Source organism: Molossus molossus, unplaced genomic scaffold (genome assembly GCF_014108415.1).
Source record: "Molossus molossus isolate mMolMol1 unplaced genomic scaffold, mMolMol1.p scaffold_m16_p_3, whole genome shotgun sequence".
In the NCBI taxonomy this organism is placed as follows: Eukaryota; Metazoa; Chordata; class Mammalia; order Chiroptera; family Molossidae; genus Molossus; species Molossus molossus.
Genome location: NW_023425366.1, coordinates 93,359,266 through 93,377,368, shown reverse-complemented (window position 1 = coordinate 93,377,368; position 18,103 = coordinate 93,359,266). Strand labels below are relative to the sequence as shown.

Genomic DNA, 18,103 nt, shown 5'->3' with positions numbered 1-18,103 from the left:
AATGAAAAAATTTAAATACATTTTTAAAAGATACATAAGTACGCATCCAATTCATTTATTATTTATTTATTTAAATTTTATTTATTTTTTTGTTTGGTATGTGCCCCTAGTGGGAACCGAGCCTGGGACTCTCTGGTCCACAGGCTGACGCTCCAACCGCTGATCCAAACCGGCCAGGGCAGTACACATCCAATTTAAAAATCAATCTCTCTAAACATGTCTACGAGGTAAAAAGTTTGGTGCTTGAAGTGGCTGTCCTAAACACTCAACTGTTTAGAATGACATAGTCATCGTAGGTTTTGAATGGCTGGTGTGTTTTATTATTATTATTTTTAATGCTTTCTTTGTATCTTCAGTTCACCATCACAGTCTATGATTCAGTTTCTATGCACGGAGTCAGGAAAGAATGTGGCAAACGCTGACAGCGTCTAGGTGCTCTGGAATGTCAGAGAACAGTCACAGACACATGGTAGCGGAGGTGTTGCTGGACCTTTGGAGCTTTCTCCTCTCCCGCCATTACAAACAGAAGTACAAGACTCCCTTACCGTTCCCCTGTGTATCCTGGACTGCAATGACATTGGCCTGTGGCAGCATCACACGACCCTCCATTATGGCACTGACATTCTTGTGAACAGTTCTTTCCAAAGCGACCCTCGGGGCAAGGCTGACCACACACTGTGCCCTGCATTCAAAGAGACTTGGAAAATTAGATGGGATTCTAGCCAGGGAAGGGCCAGAGGAGGAGAGAAAAGAGAGGAAACAGAAAGGGAAGGAGGAATATATGGGAACAGAGATGCAAGAAAATTAGATGAAGGGAATTTTAGAACACAGATTCAACATCTTAAAAAATATTAGAAACTTTAAATTGACTGATTTACTTGGTAAGCCTAAATCTCAAGATACATTCAAAGGTGGCAGAATAGTAATCTTAAGAAATACCCACCCATATTAAAAACAAAAAACAAACAAAAAAACCCCTAAAGCTTAAGATAGAGTCCCATCAAATTAATATGGTAACCTAAGGGATTTATAAATCCTTCCAAGTGTTTTTCCTTGTGTCTTACATGTACAATAAGTCAACAATACTTATAGAGCATCCGTTACATAAACAGCAACATCTGGTGCAAATGGAATGTCCAAGTGCTTTACCATATGTTCTAGACAAAAATACACAGTATCATTGGCTTCCTTTCTTGCAATGTAGCATAAGTTTGAAATTTTGTGTACCTGAATTAATAATAACAGTGCCTAGGAGATACTTCTAAAGGAGTAAACCCAGACATTTTATTTCAGAAGAAAAACACTTCCATTTTTCAGCAGCTTCAACAAACATTGCTGGGCCAAGATCAATAGGAAGGCTTAATTCCTGGGAAGAAAAATCAAGAGTAACTTGGTTGTGTCTCCTCACCCTAGAGGCTGTCCATCTTGTCATATTTATTCCAATCCTATGTGAAAAAGAATAAAGTACTGTACCCATAAATCTAGGAAATGCTCTACTATTTTCTACTTTACATGGCTACGTAGCTTGGTCTTCTAGCTTATCTATTTATTGGGGCTGTTGTTGGAACAAACAACATATTGCAAATAACAGGAATTTTAAAAATGTTTTTAACTGTTGGAAGTTGCTGCTTTGTTCTCCTTCGCTCTAGAAAAAAAAGAAAAAGAAAAAGAAGGCAGACTGTGGGCACTCTGAAATTGGAGGCCAGTGAGCACCAGATGGTTTTGTAAATGTTTATTCTGGAGAGCATAAGAAAATACATTTCCTCTAACTCCTGGCTATCCACAAAGGCAGTTGGTGTGATAATTAAGTCTCCTCTGGTGGTTTCTATCTATCTACGGACAGGGAAAGTTCTTCCATAGGCACTTGGAACCGAAAAAGCCTTTGAGAGATGATTCCAATCAACGCCTGACTGAGAATCGTCTGCGTGCCAGGCACGGTGCTTAAACTCTGAGAATCAAAGATAAGGCCACAACTCGTACTAACTGACAATGTGGTGAGGGGGACAGATGTACAGATAACTCCAATCCCTCCATGAGCACAACACAAACGTGACTGAAGGAATAATGTACTGAGGATCGATCTGTGGGAAGCAGGGTGAACGTTCTCCTCTCTTGGGGACTTGCTCTAACCACCCAGTTTGTGACGCTCTCACAGAAGCTTCAGAGATGCTGTTGAAATGCTGTTTAGGAATAGAAAGCGATGTGAGCAAACGGCGTGAAGAAGGACATTATTTCCACTCATTGAAATACATGTGTGTGTGTATGCATAATAGGAAGGCATAATCAACAAGAAAAAGCACCTAGCATGATAGCACAAATGAAATGTTTAAAAGACAAGTATAAAATGGAAGTTCAGCTACACACAGAGAAAAATGACCTGAAGCATTCAGGAAGAAACATCTATCAAGGTATAGGGGAGGCTCCACTGGGCGGCCGGGGACAGCCCCCTGCGCACCCTCTGGGTAGGACTCACGGTGGTTACCATTATGACACATCATGACCACCCCAAGCAAGAAGAAGAAAGTCTCCATCTCAAGAGGAGGCAGCTCTACATTCAAAGTCTACACAAAAGTTCTGGGAGTAGAAAGCCTACAGCTCCTCATTCAAAGAACACAGTTCTCCCCAGCAAAATCCTTCCTCTACCAAGTACAAAGCAATGACCAGTGTTGACAAAAGGCTGAGTAAAAGAAATGAAAGAATAGAAAGAATCCCATATAATTGAGCACTAAGAGAGAGATATTGGTTTTAACTAAGACTTTTTTAAAAAGGTAGAAGACTCAAGTCTGGTATACAAGTTTGGTTTTTATTAACATGGACTTTGATGGGCCTTCCTGAACCACCTCTATGCTCCTTCCAAGATTTCTTGTTCGCCTTATCACCGTTGCTCAAGAAAAGGCCCCTCGCTCTGACTTGGCTGCTTCATGGAATTTCTCCAGACTCTGCCTCTAGATCAGGAACTTGTCTTATCTGCTTACCATTTCTAACTCTCACCTTGGGTCTGATCTTTGCTTTCCACTTGTCCCAATGGTCGGAACATCTTGACATCTCCCTTATTTCCCAGGACTGTCCCTGGGAACTGGACTCCAGTTCTCCTTGGCTCCATGCCCACAACAAGGACAATACCAACTACTCCATCCCACGCCTGGCTCCCAGACAGATGGTGGCTTCATACCCAGGTAGTCTAGGTTGGGGAGTCTAATAGGATAGTGACAGATACATGACTGGGCAGATTAAGACTTGGGAACATAAGCATATGATTGTTCAAGTCACGAGTCTGGGTGAGATTTCCAGAGACGATTTATAGCAAGAACAGAGAAGGACAAGACTGAAACCTAGGGGATATTGCAATAAAGTTATTTGTAGAAGGAAGAGAATTAGAAAAGGGGGTCTTTACTGAGAGGCAGGAGAGAGGGTTATCAGAGAAGTAGAGGGAAAAGAGTTTAAGAAAGGGAAGTGGATGAGAACACTGTCAAAATCTTTGGAGAATGGAAAAGTGGAACGAGAATGAATTTGGCAGTTAGCAAGTCACTAGCCATGCAAGTCACTAGCCAGTTTCCCCCATGCATGGAGGTAGAAAATGATCATAAGTAAACTGCTCTTTCATTTTTTGTTTGTTAATGAAAGAAACAGACATCGGTCATTCGCTCTTCTGCCTTCAAGGAGACCTATGCACAAACCAACTCAGAGAAATAAGAACCAGCATGATTTCCTGGTTTCAAAGAAATCCAGGTAGTAAACCAGTTTTGACATTGTGCATTCCACAGCACAGTAAGCTTGTGTGATGCTACCACAAGAAAGGGAATCGTGGTCAAAGATTCGGAACTGGGATGAGCTGTAGCTTCCTCCTGGATCATGACACTAAAGGCTCTGAGGAGTCCTGCAGCACTTGGGAAACTTGGTTTACCTGGAAGTGTCTCCAGATTTATATGACCAGAACTTTTCCATAGAACACTTATTCTATTGAGAATAACATTCTCAAAGAATAAGAGTGATCCACAGAACATAATTATGAAAATAATTATTTAAATATGTCCAGTGTTTAACAGCTCTGGCTGCCTTATGTAAACAAGGTATTTCCTGTTAATATGCTGAGGGAAAATGCAGGGCAGATGGCCTACTATCTTTCCATAAGGACCCTTAGTACACTTCAAGTTCAGTACTGAATCACTTTCTGCCTTCCCTGGACCGAAGCATTCCAGCTTTGAAATGGTCAGGAATTTCTAATTTTCGCATCTTTAACCATCAGTGTAACTTTATTTTGTGCTAAAGCCCTCCACATGCGTTTTCACTGGAGTGTCCTGAGAGGTGACTTTGGGAGGGCGGAGGGGAGCTTACCAGCCAGCCAGGGGGGCAAGAGCACTCCCCCGTGACGTGATGACACACTCCTCCGTTCTGGCAGGGGCATCTCTGCTCACACTGCGGACCATGCTTGCCAGGGGGACAAAGATCCTCACAGCTGAGGGATTAACGGGTGACAAAGGACACCATTATTTATCCAGCCACATGACCCTTAGGTTCGCAGACACAACAGCACCCAGGGCCCTGAAACAGACAAGCTTTCTCTTTTCAATACTGTTCATTTCATTAACATCCTATTGGAGGGCAGGGTCTTTGAGGGGCCACCTTGTCCTTCTCTGTGTTTTATGGAATTGTCTAATGAAACCATTTCGATTTGAGGAGACTGTTCTATTCAAGGATGGAAAAACACTCCTGATGTCAGGAACTTTCCATGTAACTTTCATCAAGCCCACATGCTACATTGGAAGTCTATTCTTGTTTGTGTGTTTGTTCTAACCTCAAAGGAGACTGAAATGTTTGGGGTTTTTTATTTTTTTTTTAAAACATATGTTTTTGTTGATTTTTTTTTTTTTTTTTTAGAGAGAGAGGAAGGAAGAGAGAGATAGAAACATCTATGTGACAGAGATACAGCCATCAGCTGCCCCTTGCACACCCCCTACTGGGGATCGAGACTGCAACTTGGGCACGTGCCCCGACCGGGAATCAAACCAGGACCTCTCAGTCCATGGGACGTCGCACAGTCCACTGAGCCACACCAGTCGGAAATGTCTGTACATCCCCACTCTGTGCACATATTTTTCATAATCACTTTTCAGCATTCTCTCCTTCAGCTCCACCAGTCTCCATGGCTTTAACCCCCTGTTCCATATTGTGTGAACAAGCCTCTCTAAGCCTTTGTCTTTTTTCTCCTGTGGAATTGCTCCAAGTCCCCCAAAGCCCTATTCAACTGTGGCCTTAAAAAAAAACAGAACAAAAACCCATAGAAGCAATATTAACAATTAAATAGTTTGGGATGATCATTCATTCTTCTGAAAATCAGGGCTTTCTAGACTAATGTACTTTTTCTTTAGCTCTACTTTATAGCCCTAACACTGTCAGCAGGAAATATTTACCCAATCAGCCCCCATTTTTTTTTTTTTTTTTTTCAGTTTTAGTCCTGTGATTTACAAGTGTAATTTTCTTAGTAAGGGAACAAGATTTTTCTATTTCCTACTTTCTTGGCAAATTCTGCCTCTTACTCTGTCTGCTAACACAGATGTTCCTCAACTTTCAACGGGGTTATGTCCTGATAAACCCATCGTGAATTGAAAATGTCGTAACTCCAAAACACAGTTAATACACCTAACCTATTGAACATCACAACCTACGTGACCTACCTTAAACATGCTCAGAACACTTCCGTTAGCCTACAGTTGGGCAAAACCATCTAACACGATGCATATACTACTGAGTATCAGACGCTGACCCTTGCGTTCGGAGCCGCGGCTCACTGCCGCCGTCAGCACCACCAGAGAGCATCATGCCACATACCAGTAGTCCGAGAGAAGATCAAAATTCAAAGTACGGTTTCTACTGAATGCATATTGCTTCAACCATCCTAAATTCGAAAAATCGTTAAGTGGAAGCACTGTTAACTTGGAGACACTCTGTGCAAGCAAACCGAAGGAAGTCCTTCCCACAAAAGAAACAGTGGAGGTGAAGGAGCTGCTTTGTTGTCCTCCAGGGGGAACTAGACTGTCTGTGTGCACACAGCCCGCACAGATGTGAAACACAGATTTTCATATGCGCAAAGCGACATGCTTACCTGTGGGTGTTAAACAACCCCGTTAGCCTCTTATCATGGACTATCTCTAACATCTTCTCCCTTTCCTCTTTTCTAAGGCACTGAACCCGTCCCAGTTCCATCCAGCTAATTAACTTGCCACGCAGAACAGAACAACATGGACCATTAATGCCGGCAGTATAAAAGGAATGTGATCGTGGGGGAATCAAAGCAGAACTTCCAATCCGCCCCAACAACCCCACAGCGTTGCCATCCAATGCAGCCTCCTGGCAGTCTCTCTTTGGGTCCTGCTGAAAGCAAAGTGTGGGAGCTGGCCCCCAGACTCTGCTGGGCTCCCCGTGCAAGGGTCGAATGGCAGGACCGCCTGGTGGCCATCACTGCTGGTCTCTACATCTGGGCCTGACTCCTGCTTCTCATAGGCTTGGGCAGTGATGGAAGCAGAGCACAGGACAAGATGGCATCAGGAGGGGTGAGCTCTGCCACGCAGCCCAGCAGTAGGTCACTTACAAGGCTCCGGTGTACCCCGGCGGGCAGCGGCACTCCCCTGTCACGTGATCGCAGGTGGCCCCGTTCTGGCACTGGCATCTCTGATGGCAGTCGTTGCCGTAGGTGCCCTGCTCACAGCGGTCCTCGCAGCGCCAGCCCCGGAAGCCTGCGGCGCAGTGGCACGCCCCGGTGATGGGGTTGCACAGAGCCCGGTTTTTGCACTGGCATCGGCTGCTGCAGTGAGGCCCCCAGTGGTCGCCATCACAGGCTAAAGTTGGGGAAAGAGACATGGAAGGCATCAGAGTCGGGGGTGGGCAATGGCAAGCTCTCTAGGATCCTCTCCCTTGGAGAAAATGGCTCGATGACCCCTTCCTCGCCATTCCTTAGCGGGGCGTCAGCGCCCCGGCACCAGCCCAGGGCTCCACGCACTGAGGCTCAGCACTCAGGGAACCACACTGCCCGCAGCACCACCGCGGAGGCACAGCGGCGGTTCCAGCCCCCTGCCTTTGCTCGGCCTGTCCGGCACCGGGAGTGTGGAGTCTGCTGCGGTGACAGTGACCGGCTAGGGGAGGGTGTGGCGGCTGTGGGGGAGACACGGCTGGCTAGGTAGACGGGAGTGGTCAGCAGATGCAGGGGCTTTTATGCACACTGAGAAGTTTGGATCGCATCTTTGGACAAGGAATCGGTAGTAAAGGATTTTGAGCACCGAGGAACACTGCAGATTTGTCTGGAGCAAGGTAGGTTGGCTGGGTGTGAGGAAAGGGCAGGAAGGAGCTGACCAGAGAGGCAGGCGTACCTGGCAAGAAGGATGCAGTGGACCAGGAGGTCAGGGGGCGGCTGACCCCAGGCAGTGCTCATGCTGACCAAGGGGGGACTCACAGCAGAGCCACTGGGGAACGGCTGACCCTGCTCCAGGTCTGGGCTGAGCACTCCCAAAGCAAACAGCTGATCTGCTTTCAAGGTATCAGTCAAAATATGTATGACGGGGAGGCAAGCAGAAAAGGCAGGAAAAAAGTGACTAAAATGTTTAAATTCACTGACTTATTTTTAAAATAAGACAACCCTGAAACAGAAAATGGACGGCAAATAACGAAATCACAGGCACATGAAACCAGGTAAGACAAGGGCAGAAAACAGCACTTGGAAGATAGATTTAAAAGCACAGTTCCAAAGGGAAGGAGGAGTAGAAGTCAAGTCAATGAGTAGGAAACGGAAGCAGGGATGGGAAAAAATGTCAACCCCTAACAGGCTGGAATTATAAAGGGTCAAGGTTGTGTGTGTGGGGGGGGGGGGGGGCGGGCAGTGGCGAGATGGGGAGGAGGGTGTCTGGGGGGGAACATCTATAACAAAAATAAATTAATAAAAATTACAAAAATAAATAAATACTCTTGACCTTAAAAAAAATTATAAAGGGCAACGATAAGCAAAATCTACTCTTAAAATATGCATTGCCTAGCCAGCCGTGCATTTATTTATTAATTAGATGCTATAAAAATCACTAGGGAAGATGCACCCTGCCTAGAGCTCTTAGGATAAATTGTTTTTATGATTTAAAAAAAGGTCATTTCATAAAAATTTTGTAACTTCAACAGACCTGAAATAAATGATTGGGGGGAAAAAAAAAAAAACACAGAATAAAACGAGGCAGATGGCAAACCACAAATTAGATGTACAGGATTCATCTTCCAATATGAGAACCTACCTTTCATTTCATAATATCAAAAGGTTTAAATGAATAATTCTGTTTTAATCAGTATGGCTTTAGTCTCATTAGTACTTTAATAAACACACTTTAACACGATTAAAAACAATGAGAGAGAATTACTGATCCTAAAGCAAATCAAGAAAGCAATTACCTAAGCATTCACAGTCTTCTTTCAGAAAATAAGATTAGCTGGTTGTTCCAAGATGAGGTTTAACCCCAACTGTTATTCATATGAGTTGTTTCTTTTAGTGCCTATGGATATGGATGAAGAAATTTTTTTCAACTGTAACTCTTTCAATCCAGGATGTATTCTTCTTTTTTTAAATTACCTCGTATGTTCCTTTACATCCTCTCAGCCATCCCAGTTTCAGAAGAATCTATCCTGTGGTTAAGGGCCATCAAAATAAATTCCATAGTCCTTTATAACTGGTTCACCAGCCCCAAGAGTAAGAAAAAAATCTTCATTCCACGTAAGCCAAATCTGTTATGCTCTGATTAGATAGGATAACAAATTTCTCCTGTCCTCCTTACAGTATAGTTGGTTCATCACCATTCTCTATATTATAAATGGCCTTATTCCTGGAACATGAAAGCATCCTTGACCCTGCTCTTTGCTACACTAAATACTATCCCCAAATACTTTTACTTGTTTTTTTTTTAAAGTTTATTCAATTTTACTCATTTTCTTTGCTAAAGCTTCTTCAACTTCCCTCTCAACTTCCAGGAGCCTCAGATATTAAATACCCACTTTCCCCCCATATGTAGAATAGAGGACTAATCGATTGACACACAAAAAATAATTTTAGCTAAGGAAATTACATTGCTAAGGTCATCAAGATCATGCCAAAAGCATTAAAAGGAAGCATGATGACTTAGAGTTCTTGTTCCCACTGTGCCACAGTAAGAAGGGTGGGCCGGAGCCCGTGTGTTACAGAATGTCTTTGGCACACGGGTGAGCAGCAGGAAGAGGTGCGGAGAGGGCAGAGCTGGTCTCTCTTCTGCTCTGACCCATGTCCACCCACATCCCGTCCACCAACTTCCCTCCCAGCAGAGCCGTCAGACAGACACCAGTTCTATTTTCTTGGGATGCAATTAAAACACAAAAATGAAAACCCTAAATATAACTCGTGAGAGAAGTAAGTTTATAGCAGAAATTGATCATGATCAGCATCAAAGAAAGGGTTCAGGCTTTTAAAGGACCATCCCCAGGCCGACATGGCTCGTTTCCTGGCCGTGTCTCAGCACTGTGGTATGCTTTGAAGAGACAGCCTCCCCCTGGGGGCTGTATTTCCCCAAAAGGCCACTGACACATGGGCCACACAGTGTATTCACTGGGCACCAACAGGGGCTGGGCTGGGGGAATCCACACGCAGAAGTGGACGGACAAATAGGCAGGAAGTGAAATGAGCGGGACATAGAAGCCTGGCTTGAATTTAGGCATCATGGTGACTTCCGTTCCTTTCTTCCTTTGTCATATCGAACCCTGCAACACATCCATTTGTGAATGTATCCCAGGGAGTTACACAGCTCGTCGCACACAAGCCTGCTTTCTTCCCTGGTCACTACACACTCAAGGGTGTGTTGCCCGTCTAGACAAGAGGCAGCATGTGTTCCTTATGTTCGGCACCAAGCTTAATCAATGAGCCTGAATTCAAGTACTGCATTTGGAAAGGCAGTTTGGGGAGAATCTCAACTCATCATCTGACTTCTTTTACTGAGCACCTCACTCCGATCTCAAGGGGCGAGTGCTTTACCTTTCAAGAAACAGTGGTGGGCGGGCTTACTCCCACAGGCACTATGAGAAAAACAAGCAAACAATCAGGTGTTATGGTTCAATGTGCTAGGCACGTTTTTATATTGTGCCAGGTCCTGTGCTCCATGCTTTACACACCTCTCTCCAGTCCTCACAGCAATGACAACAAGGTGGGTATCATGATCACATATAGCACACAGAGCATGTTAACGACGAGAGCATTTCGGTAAAATGTCCCCAAACACCCAATCAGTAAGTGGTGGCATCAGTATTCAAATCTAAGACTTTGTGCAAACAAAAGTCCAAGCACTTTTCAGGCGACCATTCTGTTCCTGAAGTAGTAAAATTATATATTTGGGCTAAACGTAATACCCCACGATTACGTTTTTCATCTAGTATGATCCATTCAGGCAGAGCAACAAATGATCAGGCTGTGGGGTCTTAGGAGCAAGCCTATGGGGTCAGCCAATGACTCAATATTTAGGGGCACGCAAGTTAGGAAACTATCTCAGTCGTAAGAACGTAGGGCATTTCTTTAAAAGGAAACAAAATTAAGGAGATGCTCAATCTGAAGAGCTTTGTAAGTTAACGATTCTATGCAAACAAAAAAAGTCAATAAGCTCCCTGTGAAAACAGTATTGGTGTCATTAGGTGGTGGAGTCCATGGACCGGAAAACTAGGCGCACGTATCACGGGGAACAGCTGGCGCTCAGGACGCACCCGGTGAAGGGATGAAAGTGCCTGTGGACACAGAGGACTGTCCTGACTTCCACAAGCAGAGAAGCCTGTAGAACCACCACAACGAGTCTAGGCACATTCTCCTCTCCTAACCCACTTCAAACCCTCAGTCCCATTTTCTGTGCAAAGGATGGAGAGAGAGAGAGAAGCGTTTCAACATAGGCCAGCTTTTGCAGCTATTTTATGTAAACCTCACAGTAACACTCAATGTTACCGCGTATCATCATTCCAACATCAGTCCATGTGTAAAATGGACTCGTGATAATTTGCTCAAAGTCGCTCAGTGCTTAAGGGACAAGAGCAAGGAATAAACCCCAACCTATCAAGGCCCCCAGAGCTGTGATCTCCACCCCCACCTGAGCGAGTGATGCTCATCAATTACAAAACCCGTATCAGTGCACAGTAAGTGCTTAGGCCTGGTTTCCAAAGGGGAACATTGGAGGACAAAAGTCTCACATGTATTTGAGAAATGACACGTGTTTGCCCAAAATGCCAGAGTGCTCACTTCAGAGTGTTCGCAGCAGGTTCATTAGAATGGTTTTGATGACCGTTTCACCGTATCCACAGCCGCACAAAGTACTAACGAAATCAAAGCATCGGGGAAAATCTTTGAATGAAAGGGAGACAGTTCAGCACATCACTTGTCTTTGTGCAGATAAAGAATGAGGAAAGGGGCACAACTAGAAATAAACAGAAACCCCAAACTGAGAGCTGCTGGGGAGAAGGAACAAGGACATGTTAATACGTTGTTTCATTAAAAAAAACTCCATCAAAAAAAAAAAAAAAAAGGGAAAGGATGAAATCATTTTCTCATTGAGAAAGGAGTGATGGAGTAATGTTTACCCTCAAGTTCACCTTGTTACCAAATTCATCCATCATCCGCTGGCTCAAGAAGGAAGTAGAGCAATTTAGCATCAGACAGACCTGGACTCCAGCGGGGCCACCCTCACTTCCTAGCCATGGGACCTTGAGCAAGTCCCCAACCTCGGTTACAGTTCATTTTCTTTTTGTAAAATGGAGATGGTGGAATGTACTAATTACAAAGTACCTGTTGTGTGACGTGGCACAAGCCTAATAGCAGCGGCAGTTTTATTCCGTGGTTGGCACGTTGGAACATCTACACCAGGAAGAACACGCTGGCATAACAGGCCTGTCCTTGGTTTGTTTGCCTTGCATGAATCATTCATGCCCCAAAAGACAACTTGGTTGTCACAATGGGAATTTCAAAAGCCAATTTCCCAGTAACTCCATGAAGTGAAAACAGGCCGTGGTATCACCCTTTCCATCTGTTTTTACAGAGCCAATCAGAAAAGGCTCGGGCTTGCAATGAAACCCTGTATTTTACACCGCATTCTTAGTTGCCAAATCAAAACTGGATTTAGAATTTTCCCACTTGCTGAAAATTAATGTGTCCAGAGGTACAGGCCAGGGGCCCAGAAATGGTAAAGGAGAAACTTAGGAACAAACACATAAACTTTGTAGTCATCCTCCCCTGAGCATAAAGAAATAGATGGTCATTAATAAAATCTGGATCATCTTGCCGTATTAGTAGGCACCAATCCCAATGACTTAATTCTGCCTCAGGTAATTGATGCCCACTAAGACCACAGGGCAGCCTTGAGACACATTTTGAAATATAAGATGCTTTTTAAAAGCCATTGGCTCCGAATTATAGAGACTAACAAAAGTGACACATTCTGTATAATTGTGTTAGGTCTAAACAAATTCTAGACAAATGAGCAGTTCAGTTTTTTGTTTTTTTTTTGGCTGGTGTTTTGGTTTTGTTTTTTATATCTTGGCTCTGAGATTTAGAAATCAAACTGCAGAGCTATATGAGGTTCAAGAACCTTGTGGATACATCTCTGCCGGATACAGCAGGATGATGTATTGAATCTTAGAACTCAAGTTTATAAATAGGGAAAGTGATGTCAGCTACTCACACATAACCATCCTCACTTGGTTTGAAGTAACTAAGACTGTAAGTCCTCTTACCATATAAATGTCAAGTATCAGAATATATCATCAACTATACTGACTTGAAAATATATTTTTACCTGGAATCTTGCCATGATGTTCTCTGTTGACTCTAAACATAGGAAAGTGTGCGGCTACGAGAGAGAGTAATTGGGAAGAAAGTCCAACCCTTCACATTCTAATTCACAAACATAGCACTTTCAAGAAAATGTCTCTACAGCGTGAGTGTCTTTTAGAGGAGACCAAAGTAATTTGCTGTTGTCTCAAAGGGCAGAAAAACACAGTTCTTCCTGAAATCCCCACCCGTTCCTCCTAAGCCTTGGTTCCCGTTCCTTTTGTCTCCCTGTGATTTGTGTTCCCTGTGCTTTGGGCTAACGAGGCTATGGTGTGGCATTCCCTTTGTTACTGTGGAAGAAAAGATCCTCATTCAAAACATCAAGTACGTGAAGCATAAAGCAACTTTGGAAAGCTTCCCATCCATGAAGAAGAACAATAAAAATGTATTTTCCAGATCCTCTGAAAGCACTAAAACCGCGTCCTTCACATGTCAGAAAGCCCCGCTGGAGGGCTGGCAAGTGCCCACAGTCTCTGTGGACAGCCGCCCGGGGCTGTGTATATTAATATGATTATGGCCGAGGGAGGACATTCATTCTTCTTTTAAAAAGATGTTTGCTCCACACATTTTCAAAGCAACATTGTCATGTTATAACTTCAGTGTACGTTTATCTCAAATTATGAACCAGCAAGAGGAGCATGAAAGGTTTATTCTTCAGTGTGTCTCAACACAAATGTGATGTCTCTCTCTGAGAGCACACCGATGACCCTACTCACGGGGCAGGAAACTGCCAAGGACACACACTGGAGGCTGAGATGAAGTATGGGATTTGGGGGATTACATTTATCCACTGAAGTCAAAAGAGTAATAACAGCCTCAGGAGCCATCACAGGAGGTCTTGCTTTAGAAAGTCTTGCCATCTTTTTGTTCTGTGCTCATTGAGTCTTTCACTACAAATATATTAAGCAGCTTCTATGGCTACTAAGTTCTGTTTGTTGAGCACTTACTACTTGCTCCTGCCTAAGACATGTTCTATAGCTAAGGTTTCTTTACCCACTGGAAGAGACTGGCCCACAGTGAGGTTTATCACCAAAGATTGTGTAAGTTTGAAGTGCACACAAGGCTCGAGGAACACAGAGGACCTCTGCACATTGTACTCTGGGCAGAGGGGGAGAGGCTTCCAGAGGAGGCGGGGCTGGGGGTGAGACTGAGGGACAGGTACCGAGGACCACCCCTGGGAAAGTACTTAGTATCTTCATTCTGAGTGTGACAGGCCAAAGGGCAGAGGTCTTAAATGCTTTGTTTCAAGTCCCATAGTAAGGAAACCAGTCCTCAGACCCTCAGTGCTAACTGGATGATCTGAAAATGTTAGCATCGTCTTCTTGAGAAAAAAAATTTTAACTACAGTAGACTGCCAGTAACACTGTAACAAAGGCCCATGAATCCACAACCTAGAATTAACTGTTGTGAACATCCCCATAACATTTGCTTCATCATTTAATGCAAGAAATAAAACATAGCAAGGAAAGTTAAAGTCTCCTTTGCCTCCTTCTGCCCGGTTTTGATACTTTTCCTGCTCCTTGCCCAGAGGTAACCACTATCATGATTTTAATGTCCTTCTAGTCTGTGTGTATGTCTATGAATATACTATATTATTTTATATATTTATTGGTTTCATATAAAATGTATATGTCATTGTGCATCTTGCTTTTTTACCCAATGTTATGATGTTGAGATCTACTAATATTGATACATCTGTTAATACAATGTAACATTATATAGCAGTTTACCAGGAATTAATGGCTATACAACATTCCACTATGTTAACAGCCTCCAATAAATTGATCTTTTCACATATTCATGGCTATTTTTTCCCCTAAATTTTTACTATTAAAACGTTGCAAAGAATATATCCTCTAGTACATGTATACAAGGGTTTCTCTAAGGCATATAGATAAATTATAAATAAGTAGTAATAAAATTACTGGATCATATGGTGTTCATAAATTAAAGTTTTATTTTAGGGACAACCAAATTGCTCTCTAAAGTTACTCTGCCAATTTACCTTCATGAGAGAAGTATATGGAAGCTTCCTTCACATCCTTGTCAACACACGATATGGTCAGACTTCTCATCTCTTGCCAATCCGATGGCAAAAATGACATCTTGTTCCTTTATTATGCATTTCATGGTTTTGTTTTTTACAGAGATAATCATTTTCTCATATGCTTATTAGCCAACTAGGTTTTCTTGCCTCTAAATTACTTTATTGTATCCTTGGCCTATTCTAAAGTTGAGAATTTTTTCTTATTAATTTGTGGGTTACTTGCATATTTTATATACTGATTTGTTTTATAGGTTGCAAAAATTTTCCCCCACTTCTTGCTTCTCTTTTAGCATTGCTTATGGCATCCTCTGTCTTAAAGAAGTTTTTAACTTTGATATGGTCTACGAAGTGCAAAAAAAAATCCATTAAAATGTAAAGTTTCTTTGTAAGTTACACTACTGCTATGGAACAGTAGTGAGTAGAAAAACCATTAGGTTTTCACAGAATTTTAAGATGATGCCATTCATTTTCTGGTCTAAGAATGAGGATCTTGTAACCTCTACTATTTACCCTATTGGAGTAGGCTTTATCGTTTTATTACTTTCTAACCCTTATTAGTTTTATACATGTCAAACATGATTAATTTGCAGCAGCACACAGATACAAATGTTCAAACTTTAAAAGATCAACTATGTTTTCAATGAATTAAAAGATATTTTGACCATTTACTTTGTTTTTTAAAAATCCAGTTGTTGATAGATATGTATTTATTACCATTTTCTTGTTCATATTTTTTATTATTTTTTTTCTTCTTCTTCTTACTGAAGATCTTTTAACATTTCATATAATAGTGGTTTGGTACAATGATTTAAAAGTGGAGAAAAGAAAGATATTTTGACCAAATAAGAAAAAAATATGGTTAATTTTTTTTTCTTATTTGTATTGAAGAAGTTTTCAAGTATTTAAAAAAAGTCCTTTGACATGATCACAAACAATAAGAAACCAGATATAATCATGAAAGGTTTGTATGTTATGTGCCGCTGAGTCAGCTCTGACCCCTGGGGACCCTGTGAATGAGTGATGTCCCCGATGTTCCGTCCTCAACAGCCCCGCTCAGCTCCTGCAGATTCATGTCTTTGGCTTCTTTTGTGGGGTCAATCCATCTCACATTTGGTCTTCCTCTTTCCCTGCTGCCTTCTATTCTTCCCAGCATTACTGTCTTTTCCAAAGAACCCGACCTTCTCGTGATGTGCCCTGTAGGACAGCTTCAGTTTCGTCAATTTGCCACCAGTGATGCTTCAGGCTTAATCTGCTCCAGGAAACCACTTGTTCACCATCCTGGCGGTCCAGGGTTTCTGTAGAGTTCTCCTCCAATATCATAGCAAATGAATCAGATTAGATAATAAACCAGAGCACTTAATTTCAGCCAGTTAACAGCACAAACCTGTAAGAGGAGATGTATGTATCTCTACCGAAATCGGGTATTGGCCTACCCCACTGTACAGGTAGGGTAACACGTGAGGCTACAGGACCTAACACACACGGTGTCATTATCTCACTCTGAGCAGAACAGCCAGGAAGCACATCCTTGCCGTCAGAAAACGGTTGCTATACGGTTTGAAATGACTTGTGGTTTTAATTTCTTTGCTTTATTCCTTACTGTTCATACATGGTTTTGGTACAAATTAACAGCTGAGTTCCATACTGTCATACAAAATGTCCACGTTGAAGAGTAATATGAGAAAGTCTAGATGGCAAATTGTCAAGCATTCTCCATTCAGATGACGGCCGACTTTCAAAACCGTTCACAGTCACGGGGCCAGCATTTGGGGAGCTCACGTGCTAACCCCATGTGAGTGAGAACCTTGGCGCTCGGGCAACAACTTTGCTCCCTGAGGGAGAGGCGCTCCCACACCCACATCTTCCTTGAAGTTCAGGGAAACCGCATACGGCGCATTCTCTCGGCTCCTGCAGTTCCAGTTCGTGGGCGAGGAAGGGACCGTCTGCTGAGGCACGAAGACGAGTGAGCCTGCGAGGCGCCAGCAGGGTGGACCCCGAAGCCGCAGGAGCCTGAGCTACCTTAAGGACTTGGGAAGAAAGACTCTAGGTCATGCCCTTTCTCTAGAAGACATCTGACTACTTTTTTTTAAAATCCTCACCTGAGGATATGTTTTTCCTAATTTTTGAGAAAGAGAGAGAGAGAGAAACATCAATCAATTGCCTCCCAGACATGCCTCAAGCAGGGTTCAAACACGTAACCTTTTGGTGAACGGGATGACGCTCTAACCAGCCAAGCCAGGCTTTGACCATTTCTTAACTTCTCCAAATACTTGGCTTATATATTTGAGTATGTACTTCCAGTTCCTCTATTAAACTGAAAGTGCCTTGAAAGAAAAGGCAAAATGTTACTCATTTCTCATATCTCATTTTTATATCATTACTGCTCCTGGAACCAATATGTCTTTATCCCCCCCGCCCCATCCACAAATGTTCATTGAGCATTATGGTGTACCCAGCACTGTGCTAGATATTAGGTGAATAAATTAGCTAGGTAGCAGTGACTAAAACAGACAAAATCCATGTTTTTATAAGATTTACATTCTAGAGGGAAGACAGACAAGCAAGCAAATAAAATAATTTTGAATAGTGCCATAAAAAAAAGTTAAAAAGGAGGTTCGATAGAGAGTTATAGATGGGGGCCTGGGGAGGCCTCTCATGGAAGAGCACTTATGCTGAACCTAAGGAGGCCAGCCGTGCAAAGACCCAGGGGGACGAGACCTCCAGGCAGAGGACGTATCAAGCACAAAGGCAGAAACAAAACTAGCGTGTTCCAGGGAAGGAGGGCAGAGGCTGAGCAGGGCGGCACCCAGGGCGCAGTGGGATGGCCGGGGTACAGGGAAACAGTGGGGGTGAGATCACACAGCGGATCCCGGGCAGCGCTTCGGCGTCTACTGTGACTACACTGGGAAATGCTGGCGAGTTTGGAGAAGGAGAGCAGCGTGGTCTGAAGTGCATTTTACAGGTCTCCTGGTTTCCCAAGAGAGCAGTGACTACTTAGGGGGCCCGAGTCGATGCAGCAGCAAGGAGACTATTGTGATCTCCAGTTAAAAGAGCAGTTCTACTTCCGGGTATTTACCTGAAGAAACCTGAAAACTAAATAAAAAAGACATAAGCCTCCCTATGTTCACTGCAGCATTATTTACCATAGCCAAGATATAGAAGCAACCTAAGTGTCCATCAGCAGATGAATGGATAAAGATGAA

At 43.1% G+C, this 18,103-nt stretch overlaps 1 protein-coding gene across 1 annotated transcript in view; it reads right to left on the bottom strand.

Moving 5' to 3' along the window:
- MEGF10 (multiple EGF like domains 10) overlaps positions 1 to 18,103 on the bottom strand; it is a 158,333-nt gene that overhangs the window by 53,250 nt on the left and 86,980 nt on the right. The window contains exons 6-8 of the mRNA XM_036279239.1: positions 6,590 to 6,836; positions 4,336 to 4,456; positions 546 to 682 (exon numbers count right to left, since the gene is read on the bottom strand). Of these exons, the coding sequence (XP_036135132.1) occupies positions 546 to 682; positions 4,336 to 4,456; positions 6,590 to 6,836 (505 nt within the window). The remainder of the gene's footprint in view (positions 1 to 545; positions 683 to 4,335; positions 4,457 to 6,589; positions 6,837 to 18,103) is intronic.